Raw genomic sequence first — 22,117 nt, 5'->3', positions numbered from 1 at the left:
TTCTCCATGTTGCAGACAGTGCATGGGATAGCTCCACAGCCCCTCCACATATGCTTTTCCAGCCCGTGGCCTGCAGTATCCTCTGTAAATCATGCACAGTGGTCTCTTCATGTCAAGTGGTCTCACCACCACCACCTCTCTGGGTTGGCTTTTGCGGGTCTGGCTCAGAGATTAGCTCCATCTCGCAAAGGGAATGCCGATTCTCCCTGTGCATCTGCTCTGCAACTGACATCATTGCTTCAAGATTTACCTTCAATTTGCATGGCTCTATTGATGAGTGAATTTTCACCAACTAGGTAATGAGCAGAATGAAGGCGAGTGCTCTGATTGGCCGAGGGGAGCACATATGCAATAGGGCACAGATTTGAGTTTCAGTGGGTAAATGTTACAAAAGTCTCTCCTTTTAGTTGACTCACCCAATTGTGTTTTGTCTAATGACCTTATTTTAATCCCCAGGAGCTGCAAGTGTAATTGTGGGGCATCCTCTGGACACAGTAAAGGTAAAATATTTTAAGCCGCACTTTCACTTACACAGATTGTGAGATTCATCCCTTTGCAGAGGGCCAGCAAACAACCCCCACACTAGCTTCCTGCCCATGGATAAATTTAACCCCTGAGAAAAATACACCCACATTTAGTGATATTTCTCTGTGTTTTTCTTTCTTTGTCTCACCTCTGATTTTAACACAGAGAAATTATTGAAAGATCTTTCAAAAGGAAGATATGAAAATGTGATTATCAGATAAATTCCCTGGATGGGATCAAAACTGAAAGTGAAAACTGCCCATTATATAATGTTCTGCAGACTGAAAAGGTCAGCACATACTTTATCAACCCAGGCAATGGCTGAGTTTACAAAGGGCAAAAGGCAAGCTGTATTTGTCTTTGCTGAAGAGGTATTTTTTTAAAAGTTTTCCTAAAGTTGGCAATACTGTAAGGACAAAGTACAAATCTAGCTATCCTGTTGCTAGGAGCTGCAGTTATTCAAAAGCCATTCCTATTATCCTCTTTCCTACAAGGGAAATCAGGTTATTTTTCTAGATGGATTTACAGGTGTGGTGTTAGAAGATGTTTGTTAACAGGTTCTTATACTGCAGTGCAGACAAGGCAGCATAGTCTTTAACACAGATAAAGCTGGTTGAGTTGAACACACAACTGTTGGGGCAGGTTAGTATTTTATTCTAGTCGTTGAAGCTTTAGAAGAACATACCACTCCCTCTCCTGCTCCACTGGCAAAGTGTGTTCTACATCCCCCTCTGTGGCTGGCCTGCAGGGGATAGTCATCTGCTACTGCTGCTATCTAGTGGATTTACTCCTTCAACTCAAGTGGAAGAAGCCTGTGCTTTAGGCCAGGATTCCAACTCGGCTCATGACCCCGAGTGGAGGTCATCATACTTGTATCTGAGTGCAAGGCCCAGTAGCCAGTAGAAATACCATGGCTCTGCAGCAGGGATGGTCAGGCCACAAAGCTTCTGGAGCACTTTCATCAAATGTTCCATGGTGGCTATCTCCACAACTGCATGGAGGAGTTGTGGCTGGGCAGGGGAGGGGTGTGTCAAGAATCCAAAATGAACTGCATGGATCAGGCACTCATGGAGGACCGTAGTCACTGTTACAGCCCAACGAGCTGCAGAGTAGTCACTGAGGTGCACCACTGGCTGAGAGAGGATTACATACCTTGTTGGGCAAGAACAGTGGCTCTGAGAACTGAGGAAGTGTAGACCAAAGTGGCCTATGCAATACCCTTTCTACAGGTTGAAGCAGATTTTCCCTCTCACACATGCTGCTATGGGAATTTGGGCCAGGTTTCCTCTTTTGCAGGGAAGCTAATGCTGATATCACTAGTACCCTGGAGCAATCACAGTGCTGTGTAATAAGAATCTAGCCCCTATGCATGGGCATGGGTGGGGAGCGGGGCAGGGAAGTGGGGTGGATAGGAGGGCTTCTTGCATCCTCTTCCCAGCTCCTGCAAACCTGTGCAGGGACCTGTGCAACATGTGGCTACCTGATGGCACATTTTGTTATACTTTCCTGCTATTTTTCAAAGCCAGCTAAGATTTGGTTGCCAAACTGCAATGAAAATGAACAGGAATAGGGCTTTGAGAATCTCAGCTTATAGTCCTTGTGTTCTTGCTCCAGGACAGCTGATCTTGTGTTTATTAAGAAGTTAGAGACCATCAGACTGAGGATCATTGTTGCTTGAGGTACTTGGGTTTCTTCAGGGAAGCATGGTGCTGACTACTGAAATGTGTCACTGACTGCAGAAGCAGTGCCAGGGCATTAACAAATGACACTGGGAAGCCAATATTCAGAGCCGAGTATGTAGAACAGGAATTGTGTATTGGCCATGTTGTCTATGAATTCCTCTGGAAATACTGTTTGCTTACATCCCAGAGAAGTGTCTTTCTTTAAGTCTGGCAATATGTGGCTTTGATGTCATCCTAGTGTGTGGGTGATAGAAGTTGACGATGTATGTTGTTGGGAGTGTTTGAGTTCTGTTTGTTCAGAAGCTGCCAAGTAACAAGTAGTGCATTTTTCAGTGCTTATAAAGACAACTGTCAAGCTGACACCTCTGTTACATTTGGTTCTGGATGTCGTTTGGGAATACCAAGTAGGCAGTTTTGTTACTTTTCCAAATTAGAGGGGGAAGGAATCTAACCAATATTGAACTACAAAGTGAGCATCTGAACAGTGTTTACCTATGAACATAGTGTCCAGTGGAATAAGGAATGAAGGTTTCCTCTTTCTGGGAGATGAGAAACATGGGTAAATACGTGCGTTATTTCATGTATATTAAGTTACCAGCATGGCAATTCTCAACAAACAAACCAAACACTTGGTTCAGCAGTTCCTTTCCCTTCCCCATCCCCTAAAATCCAGGCAAGTTTTTCCCTTTGTATTATGAGGTCATGTCTATAAATGGTTAGCTTCATTCACCTTTCACTCCACGTCTTTCATTTTACCCTTTACATGCCAGAACCTTCTTAAGTAGTATTTAGGTGCTGTTGCTGTTCTCAGCTTTTGCATGTGAGTCGAGATTCTGGGGCTTCTCCAAGACAAAAGCCAATTTCACTAATGAAACCAGAGAATAAACTAGAAAGCTGCTCCTATGCTCATGTCAGGGGAGGACTCCACATGAGCCTTCAAATTCACAGTTATCCCCTTTTGGTCTGTTCACTTTTATTCTAACCAATGGTTTCACATCTTTCTCCATGCTGGCAGGAGCAGCTTGCATGAGCTATCTCCTTATGGTTGTCCAAAGTCAAGGTTCTAAACTAGAACCCAAAGAAAGGACCATTCTAAGTCTAAGTCTCTGTTAAAGAGACAGCCTTCTCTAGTCATTTGCTGGGACATTCCCTTTCACTTGTGTTATCTCTGTTAGGCCACTGGTTGCTTTTCCTTGCCTCTGCTTATTTTTAGTGACTATTACTTTTGTCATTTTTAGGTGGCTTTCATTTCTAATAAGCCACTATATGCATCGCAGCAATAGAACACACTTATCCAGCTTCTTCAAGGGCATGACATCAGTGCCATTTTGAACTGGGGTCCGTTTCAACTCAGAATAAGCTTTAACGGCGATGCCTGCAGTGCTTTCACGGTTCACTCCCGTGGAGAGAAGCACACTGAATGTTGTATTCACATGCCATTGCAGTTACCCAAGTCAGACTAACTGCCAGCTTTTGAGGAATGCTTTAATTAATGAATTTGTTTATTCACAGACAGTAGTTTGCGTTCTTCTCTCTTATATATCACAAGCCAGTTTCACACACTGGCCATGCAGGTATGAGTCCTCCAAGTGAAAATATGATTTTTTGCATTCATGCACCATGACGAACCTTTAGCGTGTATAAAAACATTTCTGCATTTTAAGCATATGATGATGATGTCCCTGATCCTCAAGTCTGTTTGACCTGTACTCAAGTGCAAGTGTTATAGTGGTGTGGGACAATGGGCTCTTTACATCAGTAGTGTGCTTCCGGATCTTGGGGTCAATCAGAGCGGCCTCAGTGTAACAAGATGCTTTGCTGAATAATTTTATCCCTCCTTATTTCCAGAAGCAAATCTCATTACACTGCAGGAGGTTTCAAATTCTAGCTCTCCTGCAGATTTCCTGCCTTGCAGAGTGACTGCTATTGAATGTCACTGAGTTTCTGTAAGGAACAGCAAGTGGAATTTTAAGGCTCCAGGACAGGAGATACATTACTCATGTAAGCTTTTGTTTGTTTTTTTCAAACCTCTTTCCAACTGAAGAACTTGCCAGTGTCACACATTCCAATTTGCTATATGTTGTAAATAAAAAATTGGGCCAGATCTTTAGCTGGCATAAAATGGTGTAGCTCCACTAAAGCCAGTTATATGTAGCTGACTGTTCTTTTCTGAACTACAGTTTGGAAACTGTCCTGGTTCTGTTATTCAGAGAGCTCCTATCAAACCGCCTACTGATGTGTCCATTCTAAAGATTATTGCACTGTGACTATACGTTGGGGGCAGGATATGGTGATGCAGATAGCTAGAGATAGGGGATGCTGTGCAGAGGGGTCATGACAAGGAGGAAAATGTCATCGTAGATTTAAGGGATGGATGCAAACACTACAGGGTCATTTAGGCCATCATTCTGTGCAGCCACTTACGGAGGGGGGAAAAGAGGTAGTGCTCTTGATATTAGGATAAAAAACTGGGACTGAATTTCCGCTAAAATAAACCCGCAAGCTAAGAAAATTTGTCAGTTGATTGCAATGACTTTTTTCTATTAAAAACATGAAAGCAGCTTGATGGATGAGCTATATATGTGAGAGGTGAAATATCTGTTAAACAATACAGGGTTTGTCATGGTTAATGTGCTGGGTTTTATTACTGCTGTTGGTCCTTTTTAGAAAACATTTAAATATCTCTTTCCAGAAACAAATCCTCTTGGTTTGGAGCAATGTATAAAACACCTTTTTTTCATTAAAAGTTAGATATTTTTGGGGCTTAGAATGATTGCCTTGGCTCCATTTAATATTTAGACAACTAGCGTGAAATTCACCTAGCATTGTCAGGGCCATGGAAGGCACCCAATGCAGGAGAACTGCTGCAGATCTGGGCAGCTAAAGAGCAGGTAGGTGAGATACCCTGCACAAAGTGCAGCTGGGCTCTGCACCAGCTCCACCAGCAATGAGAGTTAAATTGCAGATGGGGCAAGGCCATTGGATCAATGATCTAGTGGCCACAATCCCCGGTGGAGGGAGTTTAAGGTTTGTGGCACCGATTCAAACACATATGCTGATGTGGAAGCCATGGAACCATGACCTAACACATGTTGACAGTTTGAATTCCTGAAACCAAGCACTCGTTTTCTTCTCCTGCCATTTACTTGGGCTTTGGGGGAGAGGGTAAATTTTCCCACTATTCAAGGTTTCTTTGAGGCATATCAACTAACTTAACGGAGAACACATGGTAAATGAATGAACTACCTGCTACACTCCCTGAAGTCTAATAACAAAAGGCTTAAAATCATAGTCAAGCTTCCACTGACAGATTAATAGACCGTAAGGCCAGAAGGGACGATTATGGTCTCGTCTGTAGTTCTGAATAACACAGACCATAGAATTTTAGCCAGTGATTCCTGCATTAAAAGCTATAACTTCTGGATGACGTACAGTAATCTTTCAGAAAGTTATCTGATGTTGATTTAAAGACTTCAGGTAACAGAGAATCCACTGCATTCCGGGGTAGCTAATAGTCTCATTTGCAAATGATATTATTCTGCATAACACGTGCTAATGATTCTGTGCAGAGTTGGGAGGCCTTGCCTTTCCATATTTCAAACCAGTACGACCATCATGGATTCTGAATGAAGCAAAGAGCCCCGAACTTCTGAGGTTCTGTTTGGATCTGCCACTGGCACAGTGCAAACTGGGCTACTGCATGTTTATTTTACTTTATTGTCCCATTTGTCCTAGGAGCAAAGCCATAATTTACTGTCAAATCAAAATGTGCATTGTTTGCATAGCATGAGCTTCCACTGAACTGAAAACGCATTGTTTCAATTACATCTCATCAATACATTTTGCAGACTCGTTTACAAGCTGGACAAGGATATGGAAATACACTTAATTGTATCCTTACCGTGTACAGAAATGAAAGTGTAAGTACCTTGGTTTGTCTATAACATGCCAGAGTAGAAAATGAAAAAGATATTAAAAGTGATTCCAAAACAGCATGCATTCAGTGCAATAGCATTCAAAGCCCTTATGTGAAGAACTGCAAGCATCTGTCCTTCTCCTCTGCCCCAGCCAACCCTGACCTATGAGAGACGATGACTCCTCAAGGAAGTGCCTAAGGACTTTGGGCCCCTTTGAGTGGGCAGGACACAGGCATGTATGACTTTTAATTTCCTTTTTATTTCTGGAAAACTGTTTTTTTCCCCCTCCCAGAATAAACCTGCTTGTGAGTGGAAGGGCAAACAACCTCTTCTGACACAGCTCCGACCTAGAGCCTAAACTTTGGAAGTGCAGAAGTGGATTGTGACTTTATGCCCAATCCTGCTCCTACTGACCTCACTCACAGAACTTCCCTGGACTTCGTTGGGAGCAGACTAAGATCCTTTCTTGTTACTTTTACTGAGAAACCCAAAATTGTTCCTAAGCCAAACTCTTGTCTACATGGGGAGCTAAAGCGCACCTGGGAGGGGTGAATTCTAATGCGCACCAACATGTTGCACACTCACTGGCCCTGACGTGCACTAAAAGTTCCCTAGTGCACATTGCAAACAATACTAAGTTAAATGCACAATAGGGAACTTTTAGTTTGCGCCAGTCAGGTCTACGTGGGCAAGTGAGTATGCAACACATTGGTGTGCATTAGAATTCACGGTGTGCCGTACTGCATCCTGTAGACAAGCCCTAAGGTGTGTCACCCTCTTGTTCAGATTCTGCATTGTTAGAACAGCCAGCCAGGCCTGTTGAAGGTAATTTGGGACCAAGCTCTGTGTTGACTTAGTCCCCACGTGACAACATGGAAGTGAATGGAATGGCCTGGGTGTAAATCAGTACAGAAACTGGCTCATAAGCATGACACAGATTTAGGTCTTATGACACTTATGGTCCGATCCTGCATTCCTTACTTGGGCAAACCTCCCATTAAACATTCAGCCAAATGATTATTAGAAACAAGGTTACCTTGGGTGTTACACTGCTGTACCTTCAGTGTGCTGTCTAATCCACTTTAATGGGAGTTTTGCCTTAGTGAGGACTGAATAGTGTGGCAGGATATGGACTAGGATATGGGCAAGTTTTCCACCTGTATAATTTATGATAATAAATGCGGGGGGGGGGGAACCTAATGAAAGGTTGATAATGCTGAACTAACAGTGTACCACCATCTGCTTTCTGTGTACAGTATAGTTAACATATCATTATTCATGACTCTCTCTTTTCTTCTGTGCGTGGTTCAGCTTCCCATGTTCATCATTTTGCAAGCTGCAGTACCTCTTCCTTGAAGTTTTACAGGCACAATTCTCCACTAGTGTCAGTCCATTGACTCCAATGGAGTGATGCCAGGAAAGAATTTGGCCCTAAATAGTTATAGTACTTTCCTATGTCTCCAGTTTTGCTGTATTAAGAATATTCCCTTATGCTGCATAATCTGTGAAAAGCACTGAAAGTAATTTCTCAGTGTCCTAAATTTGCTTCCATTTTCTAAGTGTATTGTTTCAACTAAATGTGCAACTGCTCTGCTCCAAGAAACATCTGTTATTCAGTTTTTGCATTTTTGGTCTGACATCCATCTTGGGTTTTAGTTAGCTAGCCTGACATGACATTAGTTTAAAGAATTGTTGAGAACTTACTTAGGGCATTACATTTCACATCCAATTAGCTCTATGAAAGGATCAAAGAAAACATAGGTTAAAAAATGACAAGAGAAGTACTGAGTGATCAATTTCCCACACCATTCAAAAGTAGACTTATAATTCCTGGGGAACTGAATTGAAGTGGAGATATGCAAAGTCAAGTATAGCAGGGTGTGTCCGGAATCCCAGGGGAGCCAGCTGAGGTCACTCAATTAGGGTGAACTGCAAAGAATGGGGCAGGCAATCCCCAAAGCTGGTGGATATTCCAATACTTAGATTTACCAAGCCAGCACAAAACAGCTTCTAATATACCTCACTGGTTACTCAGAAGTCAACAACACAGTTCCCTTAAAGTAACCCAGCCTCAGGCCTCCACCCAGACACCCAAATCAAAAATGATGAAGATTACTGAAAATCATATTCATCATATAAAAGAAGTTCTACCAATCCCAAAGGAGCGGACACATTACCTTCCAGGTTAATGAATATTCCAGATATTCATATACAGCCAATTCTTATTAACTAAACTAAAATGTATTTAGAAAGAAAAGAAGGGGAGTATAGGTTAAAAGATCAGTATACATACAGACATGAGTACAATCTTGAGCTTCAGATTCACAGCAGAGATGATGAGCTTTGCAGATGCAAAGAGTTCTTTCATAAATAGTTCATAGGTTATAGTCCAATGTTTGTATTCAGGGTGGTCCAGTCAGCACTGGGATCTCAGTCCTTGTGGCTTAGGCTTCCCCTGCATGAAGCCTCAAGCAAATCTGAGATGACAGGATCAGGACCCAAGCCATTTTTTATTAAATTTCAGGCCCTCTTGTGATAGCTCGGAGTTCCTCAGGGAACACTAGACACTCGTTTCCTAAGTATCGCTGGTAATTATTCATACAGATCCACATAAAGCAATTGCCTGTTTTTCCACCATTCGCAGACAATTTGCTATACATTTCAAAGAGATCATGCATGCGTCTGATGAAGTGGGTATTCACCCATGAAAGCTTATCCTCCAATACATCTGTTAGTCTTTAAGGTGCCACAGGACACTTTGTTGCTTTTTACAGATCCAGACTAACACGGCCACCCCTGATACTTGACACCTATGTTTACAGTTCATTTAAATGTTAAGATGTCCTTTAAATCTCTGAATTAACAGAATACAGCATAGACAGGGACTGTTTGATTACATTGTTGGCCTCTACCAATATATATGTAAATACACAAAAATACAAACATTATCTACCCATATGTTTTTAAGGGTTGAATTTGGGTTATTTAGCCTGCAGGATGCTTAACCATTTCTGGTCATGTGTCACACAGGGGCTATGGAATTCTAAGGTTTACTGTGAAGTGTGACCAACTAAGAAAAATAATCAAATTGATACATCTCCTTTAACTCTTGCTTTATTTCATGGTTAGGTTGTTGGATTCTTTAAAGGAATGTCTTTCCCATTGGCCAGCATTGCTGTCTACAGCTCGGTGACATTTGGTGTCTTCAGCAATACTCAAAGGTTTATTAGCCAGCAGCGCTATGGAGATTCTAACCATGCCCCGGCACTCTCGGACTTGATCGTTGCCAGCATGGTAGCAGGGGTTATCTCGGTAGGAATTGGTGGGCCTGTGGACCTGATAAAGATAAGACTACAGATGCAGACACAGACATTTTTTAAAGGTAAGAAGGCAAGGGTTGTTTTTCAGCCTTTTCTGCATACTCCGATTAATTGAATCTGTGATTCAAGGCTGGATTCTCCACCGTCTTGCATCCATTGTGCTTATTGACACTTACGCAAACACACTATGAATTAGAATTCTCCAATCCCCCAGAGCCTGATCAAAAGGCCATTGGAACCAATAAAAGACTCCCATTGACTTCAGTGGGCTCTGGATCAGGCCCTTACACCAATGGATGCGTTCTACAACTACTTTGCACCAGCATAACTGACTATGCCAGATGCAAGGCAACAGAGAATCCGGGCCATGGTCCCTAAATTAAATTGTATGCCATAAGATTCTCATAAACTGCAATGAATCCAGAAAGATTTTAATTTGCAGCAGTTGCACCAGCCAGGCCTTGAAAGAGAGGTGATCAGCCACGTATTAGATAGTGCACTAAAGGCACAGTCATCCAAGACACAGGGTAACCTTTGTTTTCAGTAATACATCTCTACCCCGATTTAACGCTGTCCTCGGGAGCCAAAAAATCTTACCGTGTTATATCGAACTTGTTTTGATCCACCGGAGCGCTGCTTTACCGTGTTATATCCGAATTCGTGTTATATCAGGTTGCGTTATATCGGGGTAGAGGTGTAGTCTGATTTTTTTGTTTGTTTGTGGAGCAAGTGACAATCTTATGTAGCAGTCTTTACTCAAGCTTCAATTGCAATTTTGCCTGAATAAGCACTGATGATGGACTACAGTATTTGACTCATGATGGTAGTATCCTCCTACCATTTATCATTAAGATCCACACTGTTGAGAGTGATTATATTTTTTCCCTATAGATTTGCTACACAAGCACGCATTGTATAATGCAACTGAGACTGCAAGATGGAGTCTAGTTTATGGGCATTTTCATCCTTTGTTCCATAGGCAAAAACTGCCTCTGATGTCCTTAGGAGTTCTAGGGACAGAAAGCAAGAGAATATTCAAACCCTTTGTGTTCATATAACTCCCATTAATGTTAAGAAGAGCAACTAAGCTTATCAAGTGGGTTAAAAAAACTCTCCATTTTCAAGCACATTTAGAATCTAGGTTACAGGAAAAAGGAACACTCAGGGTAAAATAATTCTCTAACTCAGTTCTGTCACTAGGTCAGTGCTGTATGTTAGGTCAATACAAAGTATCTCCAGAGCATGCCACCCACTCAGTTATTTAGTTCACATTTAGTGCAGTTCAAGGTGGGATTTTTGGAAGTGCTCCGTGTTGGCCTAAGTCTGCTCCCATTGAAGTCACTGATAAATTGACGTCAATAGGAGTAGAGTTGGCCCAAAGCTGAGCACTCATAAAGATGACACACACAATCTGCAAAGGAGACAAATATATGAAATTGGGAGGCATTGCATCTGACTGTTAAAAATAAAGTCCTAGTGAATTATCTCCACAGAAACCCCTTTTACATTAAAAGTTTGGACAGGAACTAACTGCATTTTTAACAAATTTAGTTTGTCCTGTGTCCATTTTCACCACTCCACCTCTCTCAGGAAAGTTTACTACTGCCTGGGACTGTAGGAAAGCAGCTTTCCTGGAGACAAACTAGATGCATGGTTTAGGGTTTGACATCTCAGTTCAATGCTAGGGGCTTCAATTTCCTGTCTGTTGGACCCAATGGGTGTTACACCCACCCTGCAGAGGAAGGACTGCGCCTCAGAACATCCCGCATCTGCAGCAAATGATGCTATTGTCCTGGCAATGAGCATTTTAAAACCAGTACAACACACTTCCAATCAAATCAGTCAGGAACTGTTTTCTTAAGTCAGATTCCTGCAGCAGTTAAGTACAATCCCTCACAAACACCAACAAAGATCTATGAGAAACAAGGAGGGTGAGGGAGTATCTTTGATTAGACCGACTTCTGTTGGTAGGAGATATAACCGATATTACCTCACCCACCTTGTCTCGCTGATATCATGGGACCAACTTGGCTACAACAAGATTTTTGCAGTCCCTCGGTTTTACATCCTTTTTTTTTTTTTTAAGTGGGTATGGCTGTGATCCAGTGGAATATTTTTAACCACTGCTGAATTTAATGATGCTCCACTTTTCTGTGCATGTCAGAGAACTTCTCTTACAGAAGTCCAATGGGGAATCAAAACCAAATGAACTCGTATTTGCTGAATCCTGCCGCTTGCCAAGAATATCAGTGACACAATTTTTCCTGTGTGAGGGAGGTGGCGAGACTAAATTTGCTTGCTCCCCTAAAGGACTGATCAACCTAGACTCTTTTTTTCTTCAGATTGTAGTTGTTAGTAATTCTAGCACTATTCCCACTCCTTTGGCTTCACCCTGCTTTATTTCAAGGCAGGACACTCTTTGAAACCTTGGACCCATTTGATCCCTCTGCCCATAGACTATTTACTCAGTCCCATGGCATTCTACAAAATATACATTACACAAAGTTTTCACAAGCAAAACCTTGTGCCAATCGATCATCATGAACATAAAATATTGATGCTGAGCTTATCTGTAAACAGACTTCTCTATCTGGGAGGAAAAAGCAAATTCTCCCACTTGCCCATCAGTGAAGTACAGCCACATGGCACATTTTTGCCTGCCATCCCTCCCCAATATGGAACAAAGTCCCAGTCCCTCCTCCCCTCAGCTCTTTATATATAGAAACTTTTTTGGTTCTCAAAACCAAAAGCGGTGATAATGATGTGTCTGGTCCTGAAAAGCTGCCATGTGCAACCTGCCACAGGCCTAAGCATTTCTGGTTATATGTGATTCATAAATATGATTCCCACCTCTTTTCATTCATTCAACAGTCAGAAGCTTTCCATCACTGCAGGCAGTTGCAAGATTTTTTTAGGTTAATAGGGAATGTCCTGATGATGTTTTTTTTTTATGAGAAATAAAATCATTATAGAAATACACTTCTTAAGGGCCTGATCTGAAGTCCATTGGAGGCTTTCCATTGACTTCAATGCTGCCAAAATTCTGAATTATTTAACTTTTCCTACTTCCCATAATTAATTGTTCTATACCAGGATAATACAATTGCTGCGGTTGGTGTTCCATTCTCACCATAGGAATTGTAATAGCTCTATTAATTCGGCCTTTGGTCCTTAGGAATCATAGCGCCAATTACTGTGCAAGTCCCATTGTGTGGGTGTTGTTTGACCCTCTCATTGTATTATTTTTACATTACTGTTCTGAAAAAGCTATATTCCAAACCCTTATGCATCACAGAGAGGGAAGGCATGCTTTAAGAATGGTGAGACCATATGTCTAATCCAGTTAATACCTTCGAGCACAGAGGTGCTGAGATCCGTCATTGCTGCGAAATTACAAAGATACCAGAAACGATGAAACAACAGATAACTGGGTATTAAAGCCATGACAACTTGACTCATTTCTAAAAATCTTGGACCAGATTCTGTCTGTTTCCAGGATGGTTCAGTTGGCATGTGAGGCGTTGCAAATACATGATTGCTGAGATTTGGGAAGGCAAATACAAAGGACACTGGGTTATTTTCTTGAATTGTTTCTATTTATGCTGGGGAGAGCAGGCAAAACTGTGATAGAAACTTGGGGAGCTTAATTATAAGGGTTGTCGACACACAGAGAGAAGCAGTGACTAGGTCTCTTTGAAGACTGACTTCCATATTTAGATGGTAGCTGGTGTTGGAAGGGGAGCAGAACTGTGGTTTTTGTTAGATCATAGTTTTGAGCGTGTTCCAGCAGTGTATAGAGCAGGCACCCAGGAGCAAAACATTTGCTGTACTGTGTGTCCCCAGATAAAGGAGCTAAGTGTTTCCTAACAAGATACATGTTTCACTGGGGCTAAAGAGGTTTAAAAGATGCTCCTGGTTAGGGACGAGTCAACTGTTTCTCATAAAAATGAGCATGGTCTGAACACCCAAAGAGAGAGCCCTACACCTTGACCCCAAATTGTGTGAGTGACGGAGGAGGAGGGAGAGCAGAGGAGGAGAGAAATATATACAAAACACGGAAACAGTTTGTTCCTTTTTTTTCTTGTTTTTCCCAGTGCAAGTAAATAAAGGTTTCAGTCAATGACTAAGGGCTGTGGAGAGGGGTATGAGAGTTCTGGACGGATGAGTTAGGACAAATAAATAAGTACTCCATCCTTGTAGTGGTGTTTAAAAAAACAAAACAAAAAACAGTGGTGTTTTTCTGTAACTACCCCCGCTCTAGCAAATTGCAGAGGAATGGGCCAGAGAGGAGGCTGTGACTGAGGAGTAGAGAAAATGCCGTGCCCTTAACCTGGGAATAACTGGGGCAAGATATCACGTAGGTAGTTTGCATCCAACACAAGTGTTATATATAAAAGGAAACCTATTGCTGTGGCCAGGAGATTGCTGTGTTAGGGAGGTGGCGTTTTGTCAGCAGGGTGGGCAAACCTCAAAGATACAGGGTTCAGCTACTGTAAGTCCTGCAACTTTTTGAGCACCAAAAATAAGCTGTATGGGTCAGAGACTGTTTTGTTCTATATTTGTACAGCATATGGCACAATGGGGTCCTGCTCCATGGCTGGGGCGCCTCGGCATTACCAAAATACAAATGATGATAAAAACAAAATGGAGAAAAGAGCAAGGTGCTGTTGAAAACGGAATATTCTTTTCATGAGTCCAGCAGTGACTCTGGCTATCTGTGGTACTTAAAATATTTACAGTCTAACTATTAATTAATATAATCCACGACCATGGCTTTGATGTTAATCATATTATGTGTTGCTATGAATGACAGTATAATGGGAAATGCCCATGGTAACCTAGGTGATATTATCTCTATTGTTGAGGCATGGAAAACTTAGAAACGCAGCCTGATGTTTTTCCTGGTAAGGTCAACAATGTGGAAATTTTGGGTTTCAGGCCCACGGTTGTTTTAGAGATTAGGTTAGATTAGGTTAGTCATCTCTCAAAGATATGGTGGAACTGTATAATATTGGAATATGTTTGCTGAGGCAAGCAGTTGAGGCAAATGACCAATGGGCTATCTTAGTGAACTAGGTGTTCTAAAGGGCAAGTTTGAATTTACATCAGGAATCTGATTTCAGGCTTCTGGTTCTTGTATGAAGGTAACTCTTGGTCAAAATGGCTTTATGCCTTTGAGTATATGGAATCACTGAAACATTGTTTTAATTCTAAGATCCAGAACTCTCTTTAAGCAGCTTCCTGAAGTTAAATTTGGCTAGCACTGAATTCAGACTCTGAAAGAACAAGTGTCAGCCAAAAGGAGCCCTCCTTCCTCTGGATCTGGAACAATTGCACCTAGACTCTTAAGCCAGCTCCCCTGCTGGTGTAAATCAGTATAGCTTCATTGCATTACTTTCTGGGCGTCGCAGAGTGATTTTGACAAGCAAGAAGCAGCTCAGAGAAGAGCTACTTAAATAAGTAGGGATTTGATACCCTATAACTGTCTAAGGGTATAAACACTGGGCACTTGAGACCATTCCTAGTCTTCATGAGATGAAATTCAGAAGGAAAAGTTGAGCTGTTATCAGGCAAAGCATCCTGGCAAGAAGATGCACTAGGTGGTGGAATTGTCTCCCATACAATGCTGGCATGAGACGTAAATCACTTTTTCTGGAACATAGTGCTGCCATCATTTCAATCACTTCAACAGACGGTTAAAGGCCATTCATTTGGGACATTTAATACTAGCCTGGACAAAATACTAATAGAACACATGCTTTATGGCATATTGCTGACAAGCAGGAGGTGGGCTGGGTGAGACCACAGGTCTTTTCTGTCTTGTATTCCTGTGATTGTCTATTTTTTAACTCAAGGCAGGTGTTCAGCTGTATCACTTCAGTCAGCTGCCTGATTGAGTCAGCACTAACAAATGATCTTCTTTAGAAGGTGGGCTTCTTCTATGTAGTTCCCCAGTGTGGCTGAGTTAATCAGCAGTAACATGGCACTCTAAAAATTGTAATTGATTTTCTAGAACCTTCGGCTCTTATAGGAACAGCACCCAAAATATTAGCTTTTAATTCACTCTGTTGTGATCTCTCTCTCTCTCTTTTTCAACTTGTTGAATTTTGCTCCAGACCAGAGGCCACTGGTAATGGGTTAAGAGAGAGACCACGACTGACCTACTGTATAAAATGCAAAGAAAAGGGTCCCAAATAGACATGTGAAGAATAGACAATAGTTTTGCCTTCTTGCTGAGCCTATAGGAATACTTGAAAAAAAGCCCATGACCAGCAATGTATTATCTCCTGACTCTAATTATGTGGACACATTTTTTCTTTGCAAACATTCAGGTTCAGATGTACTAGAAGACTGATTCAGCTAATCTCTCATAGTGAATGTCCAATGTCTGATCTCTCTGATCCAAGTGTATATCTGGAGTATCTACAATAACATCAGTGACTCTGTTGCTCAATTACACCAGTGTATCAGAGATCAGAATTTGGCCTAATATATTTATTGTAATGAAGAGCTATTTGGAATCATCATTAATGCTGACAGCTGAGACAGAAAATAAAAGTGTAGTTTGAGCTCCTGGAAAGCTGTCGTGTCTGACAATGATTTTGATTGTAAGTAGTGAGTTCTGAACTCAAAGGCCAAATATTAGTGTCCTACTAAAATTCTTATCATTAGCCGCTAGTACTCCTTTAATATAAGTTTTTCAGTCTCTCTCTTTGATATGTGTATATATATATTTCATTAGGATGTGTGACAGAGAGAGAGAGTATATCTGTAGCTATACAGTAGAACTTCCGAATTATGAACACCAGAGTTATAAACTGACTAGTCAAGCACACACTTCATTTGGAACCGGAAGTACGCAAACAGGCAGCAGCAGAGACCAAAAAAATAAAAATAAAAAGCACAGTACAGTACTGTGTTAAATGTAAACTACTAAAAAAAATAAGGGGGAAAAAAAAAGATTTGACAAGGTAAGTAAACTGTTTCTGTGCTTGCTTCATTTAAATTAAGATGGTTAAAAGCAGCATTTTTCTTCTGCATTGTAAAGTTTCAAAGCCGTAGTAAGTCAACGTTCCATTGTGAACTTTTGAAAAAGCAGCAATAACATTTTGTTCAGAGTTAGGAACAACCTCCATTCCCGAAGTGTTCGTAACTCTGAGGTGCTACTGAATCTCACTGAAATACATATACAGACCAAAGAGATACTGTGAAGACTTTAAGGGGAATGATAAACATTCTAATAGAATAGCAATATTTGACATATATGTACCTGATAGATGATAGATGCATATATAACTTGATATCACTGCCTATAGAATTGATTTCTAGTGTTTATCCACAAAAGGTTTGCACATAAGAGAGATCTGGTATCCTGCCAATCTCTGTTCATTATACACAAGTGGAATGAATGGTGACATTAAAAATATATTTGAAAAATAGTTGCCCAGGTAGCTGTAGCAATAAACTTCAAAGTGAATACATTTTCTACCAGGTGGAAATGACACCCAAGGCAGGCACAAGTTAACCTAGGCCAGCATCATAATGATCCCATTTCTTTGGGTAGAGATTCAATGAGATTTATATTGCTGATCTCCAATACAGAACAGATTTCTGATTTGGGGAAAAAAATACTTAATAAAAAAAACACACACAAATGAGGGCAAAGCACTCTGAATCTTAGGGTTTCCTGGCTTTTGTCAGCTTCTTTAATAACTATCCTGTTATTAAAATATTAAGGGGGCTTTTGGTGTTTAATTAGCAATACTATATAAACTACAAGAAGTTTACATATTTGCTTTAATTTAAAAAATGGGTACCATTTTCAAAAGTGCCCAAGTCACTTTGGTGTCAAAATTGCCTATGTCTCATAGCCAGATTTAGGTGCCTACAGATGTCAGTAGGTGCCAAGTGGGGTTGAAGTGAATGGTACCTAGGTACTTAACATGCTTAGGCATTTTAAAAAATCCTACTAGATGCCTGTCTGCATCTTTAGGTGTCTAAATACATTTGAAATCTGGCCCTGAATACTTAAGTCTCTTTTGAACACAGGATGTAAGTTCCTAAGTCACTTAAGCACTTTTGAAAATTTTACCCACTGGTTGTTTTCACATTTCAACTTAAATAATAAAGAGGAAAAGACTTCAAGGGATTAATTTTAAAAGGAGCAACTACATAAGGGAAGTTAAACAAACTAAAATGTGAGAATGCCCAAAGTATGTATAGTTAAAATGATTTGTATCTGTTTTTGCAGCAAACATAAACTTAAAGCACAGGGCAATTGGGTTTCCCGCATACAGAGGCCCAATTCACTGTGTTAGTTCAATCCTTCGGCAGGAGGGCTTAGCTGGAATGTACCGAGGTGCCGGAGCAATGCTTCTGAGGGATGTTCCTGGGTATTGCCTATACTTCATCCCTTATACAGTTCTCTGTGGCTGGATTACTCCCGAGGGATGCATATCTCCTAGTCCCTCTTCTGTGTGGATGGCAGGAGGTATAGCAGGTATGGTCATTTTGTTTCACAAGGTTGGGAAACAAATGAATATGAAGCTTAGTCTAAACTTCAGACACTTTATAGCAGTTGTATTAGTTGGATCCTAGCCGTACCCAAAACCAGTGAAAAGCAGGACAGCCAAAACACTTATTTTATTGGCCCGGTAAGATTTCTTTATTGTGTTTAGTCTTTGTGCATGAGGCACAATATATGTACCTATACACTGGATAATCTTCTGCAACAATCAATCTGAATCATAAAATGTCCGTGTTTTAAGGCCTCATTTTCCTCCCATTTACATGGCTGTAAATCAGGCCTAGTGTTGTTGAAGTCAGTGGAATTACCCTTTAATGTTTTACTTTTGATGCAGTGACTTATGAACTAAGGATGAAATCGTGGCCCCTTTCTAGTGAACTGGAATATTGCCTTTGGCTTCAATGGGGCCAGGATTTCACAAGATTTCTGTGTACAGTGGGACTGCTCATATGAGCAAAGTTAAGCACCTGTATAACTACTTGCAAGATTGGGGCCTCAGGTTTTTATTTTCTTCTCACTAAGGGCCTGATCCAAAGCCCAGTGAAATAACTGGAAAGACTCCCAGGGATGCCAGTGGGCGTTGCATCAACCCTAAGCCTGTGTAATTAGTATCAGCGTCAGTGGACTGCAGTTCACTCTTGCCTTTCAGCTTTCTGAGTGGCCCATAAGCCTGGAAGGCACTATATTACCCTGTATGTACCTCGTAAGGATAAACATGCATCCACAGCAGGAGAAGCCGCAAAACCAAGAGAGTCATCGTTAATCTTGTCTCAGTGCTGGAGGCTGAAGCCTGCTTTCTCTGTTTATACTGGCCCTTACCACTTTTATATATGCATTTAGATCTACAAAATTGCCCTTAAACTAGCTAATGATTTATTTACAATTCCTAAATCTCTGGATCCCAAATGAAGACAGTTACTTATTAGCCTGGGTAATGATTACAACACACTGGCTCTGTTTCACTTGCAGACAAACAGAACACTGGTTGATATGAACAAATTCTCTAGTATGTCAGGACATTGGCACAGCTCTAGGCACGTTCCTTCCGTCCATCTCCCCCATACAACCCAATCACACAGTCACTGTCTGGCATGAACGACCACAGGTTTCATTATAATACTGAATCAATATGCATGAGACTTTCTTAAACCATTAAATCTCTCAGCATGGAAACATCACATTCCAGAGGCAAAAAGGGAGCAAATAGAGGACTAGGTTTTCTATACGTGAGCAAGATCCTGAGTAACTGGAAGATGTCAGTCATAAGCGACGTAAGCCCCATTGAGCTTTGCAACCAGGAAAAACCCATCCGATTGCGGAGTAATCAACAGGATTCAGATTCAGTCCATCCCCATGTGATTAAAACAGTACCTCATCCACACACACCTTCGTAACCCAATGCCCTCTTTTTCAATATACCCCCAGGATTCCAGTTACTTTTAAATTGCTTCTGTTAGCAACATACTGGAAATTGTAGTTTTGTAGCTTGTGGAGCCTGGGAAGTTTTGGGGTTGGGGAAAGGTGGGGGAAGAGCCTTTCTTCACAAACTTGAATTAAGTGATACTTTCTCAAGTCTTAGTCCTGGGCACTGCAGCAGTATCTACACACACAGGGGTACTTCTGATCTGCCTGTAGTTGGTTACCTACCTTGTTCCTTACCTGTGCTACACTGACAACCAGTTCCTCAAACAGTTTGTCCGGAAATGTGGTACATTACCCCCAGAAATGCCATGTTGATGCCAGAAATGCTACTTTACACTATCATTCCAGTGTATTCATCCTTTCTGAAAGTGCCACCAATTGGATGCACTAGGTGAGTGGTGAATTAGTGGGGGTAGCAGGCTGGGGTTAAGGAAGGGTGTGTATAGACATGCACTAGCAGTGAGTATATTATTACCCACGTATCTCCAGTCATAATCACCGCAGCACAGTTGTACCACATCAGTATACGGAAGGAATTATCTTTTCCTTATTTCTAGGAGCAATTTCCTGGGGGACTGCTACTCCGATGGATGTTGTGAAAAGTCGACTTCAAGCTGATGGGGTTTATTTAAACAAATACAAAGGAATCATTGATTGTATCTCCCAGAGCTACCATAGTGAGGGCTTAAAAGTAAGTGGTATTGCGAGGGAAAAAATTGCTACTAGGCATTAATTTTTAGTGAAAAATGTAATGGCTGTTATTATCCAAACTGAGGGTAGACAATAAATAATTAAAACCAGTACAATTAATTATAAGTCATAATATTGATGACAATAAATATGTCCTAAAGAATCAAAGAATTTAAATGCTATAAGGTCGGGTTCTGCTACCCATTTTGAGTAGTACTTTACTCCATGGGAAGCACCGTTGAAATAAAAAAGTTTAATTGAGACTAGAGTGCTGTCCGTCATGAGGTTAAATGCTGGCTCCATTAAAGTCAATGGGGACATTACCATTGACGTCACTAGGACCAGGATTCATTATGTATTTTTAGTCATTCTTGGATAAGATTTGATAGGTCTGTTTCTCTGGTGCCCTTTAGCACCTACAGTCGTTTCACACAAGGACAAAGTGGGTGTAAAAAGCTGTTAAATCGGAAGGGCAGAGAATGAAGCCCAATGGGTTTATTGTATTATACACCGACGATGCCTGAACATTGCGTCATTGTCTCTGACACTTGAATGCCAGGTGCATCTTAAGCCTTCACCAAAACACTATATAGCTCATAGCTAAAGAGTGCTAAATTCCAAGTTCTGAGAGGAAAAATAACCAATTATAAAAAGAAAAATAACTGGCAAATTTGCAGTTGTGACCTGTTAAATATTTGGCATCTTTTTGGCACGTGCCAGTACGTCAGATCAACAGCCACAGAAGCTCATAGTCTGATCCTTTTCCCAGATGAGGGCTGTTTCCATCTTTTATTCTCACTCATGTGACACAGGGGAGTATGGGGCATGGACAAATATACAGCAAGTAACCATATAAAACAATGATTGGATATTCACAGGAATGAGGGCTGCAGGAGATCAACATTTTGTCTTTCTGATCTTACCCCAACTACCTCCAATGGCCAAATTTCAATGTACAGAGTCTGCAGCCAGTCATGGTTGTGCTGCTCGGAAAGGGAATCTGTGGGTCCGCCAGAGAGTTGAATACAAGGACAGTTTCATAAGGAAAACCTATTTTCGTCAGTTTCCTATTGGGTGAAACCAAAGTAATGGAGCATTGCTGGGAGATGTTGAACCCTGATTTGGATGTTTATATTCGGCAGGGCCAACGAGAAGGGAGGGGGAAATTACCGGGGCCCGGCAGTCCGGAAGGGAGCCCGGGGCCCGGCTTCCCCCCCCTCTCATCGGCCCTGTTTAGCCAGTCCGCCCTTGCTGGGGGGCCCGAAAATTTTTTTTCACCGGGGTCCGAACCCACTCTCGGCGGCCCTGATATTAGGAGAGAGAGAAACAGGGTTGTTAAAGCCCTAAGTAACCTCAGAGTGTACAAAAAAGAATTGTGGCCCCTTTGCCCACTCAGTATTGTGTGTGTTCATTCTGAATAGAAGAAGATCAAGTCCTAAGGCCTTTCTCTGTAAATCTCAGTTGATGTTTACCTTTGTCCTTGAATGTGACTTTTACAAAATGCGGACAAAGAGTTACACCTTTGTCATAAAAATTCCATCATCTCTAAAAAACAAAACACACAACTCTCCCGTCCCATATTACAAACTCCACCATGTTTAGATGCTTTATCGTACATTTCAGTGGCATAATGGACTGGGTGATCTGGCCTTGCGGTTACAGCTGGGCTCAGGTCTGCCCACCATGGGCGCTAGCTGCCAGGCAGGAGCTGGGGGAATTGCAAGAGCCAGGTTCTGTAAACAAGAGTCAGGCTGGGATTGAAGACCTAAGATCAGAAGCAATCCCAGGCTAGAATTGAGAGGCAGGAATCAGGGTCAGGCTGGAATCGAAGACCAGAAATTAGGAGATCAAGCAAAGTCTGGTGTGGCAGCGGGACAAAGTCTATGTGCTTGCCCAGACAACTTCCTGGGGCAACCCCTGAAGCTAAACAGGGTGCTTGGCCACTCAGAGGGCCACAGAGTACCGTCACTCTGGGTCTCTTGGGCAGTACATCCTGCAGTGCCTACTCTGCATATTGCTCTCTGGGTGTATCAT

At 41.6% G+C, this 22,117-nt stretch overlaps 1 protein-coding gene across 10 annotated transcripts in view; it reads left to right on the top strand.

Moving 5' to 3' along the window:
- Positions 1-22,117, top strand: part of SLC25A48 (solute carrier family 25 member 48) — a 124,276-nt gene that overhangs the window by 78,668 nt on the left and 23,491 nt on the right. For 6 of the 10 annotated variants that reach the window (XR_008445976.1, XR_008445977.1, XR_008445978.1 and 3 more), the window contains exons 2-6: positions 457-500; positions 6,056-6,127; positions 9,254-9,506; positions 17,696-17,944; positions 19,951-20,084. Coding sequence is in view for 2 of the 10 variants with exons in the window: in XM_054038374.1 (XP_053894349.1) it covers positions 457-500; positions 6,056-6,127; positions 9,254-9,506; positions 17,696-17,944; positions 19,951-20,084 (752 nt within the window). In the remaining 8 variants the exon portion in view is untranslated. Of the gene's footprint in view, positions 1-456; positions 501-4,055; positions 4,209-6,055; positions 6,128-9,253; positions 9,507-17,695; positions 17,945-19,950; positions 20,085-22,117 lie in introns of those variants that run through there. The other 4 variants (XR_008445980.1, XR_008445982.1, XR_008445981.1 and 1 more) reach the window with 3 other exon arrangements.

Source organism: Malaclemys terrapin, chromosome 8, assembly GCF_027887155.1.
Source record: "Malaclemys terrapin pileata isolate rMalTer1 chromosome 8, rMalTer1.hap1, whole genome shotgun sequence".
In the NCBI taxonomy this organism is placed as follows: Eukaryota; Metazoa; Chordata; order Testudines; family Emydidae; genus Malaclemys; species Malaclemys terrapin.
This window is presented reverse-complemented; position numbering and strand designations above follow the sequence as displayed.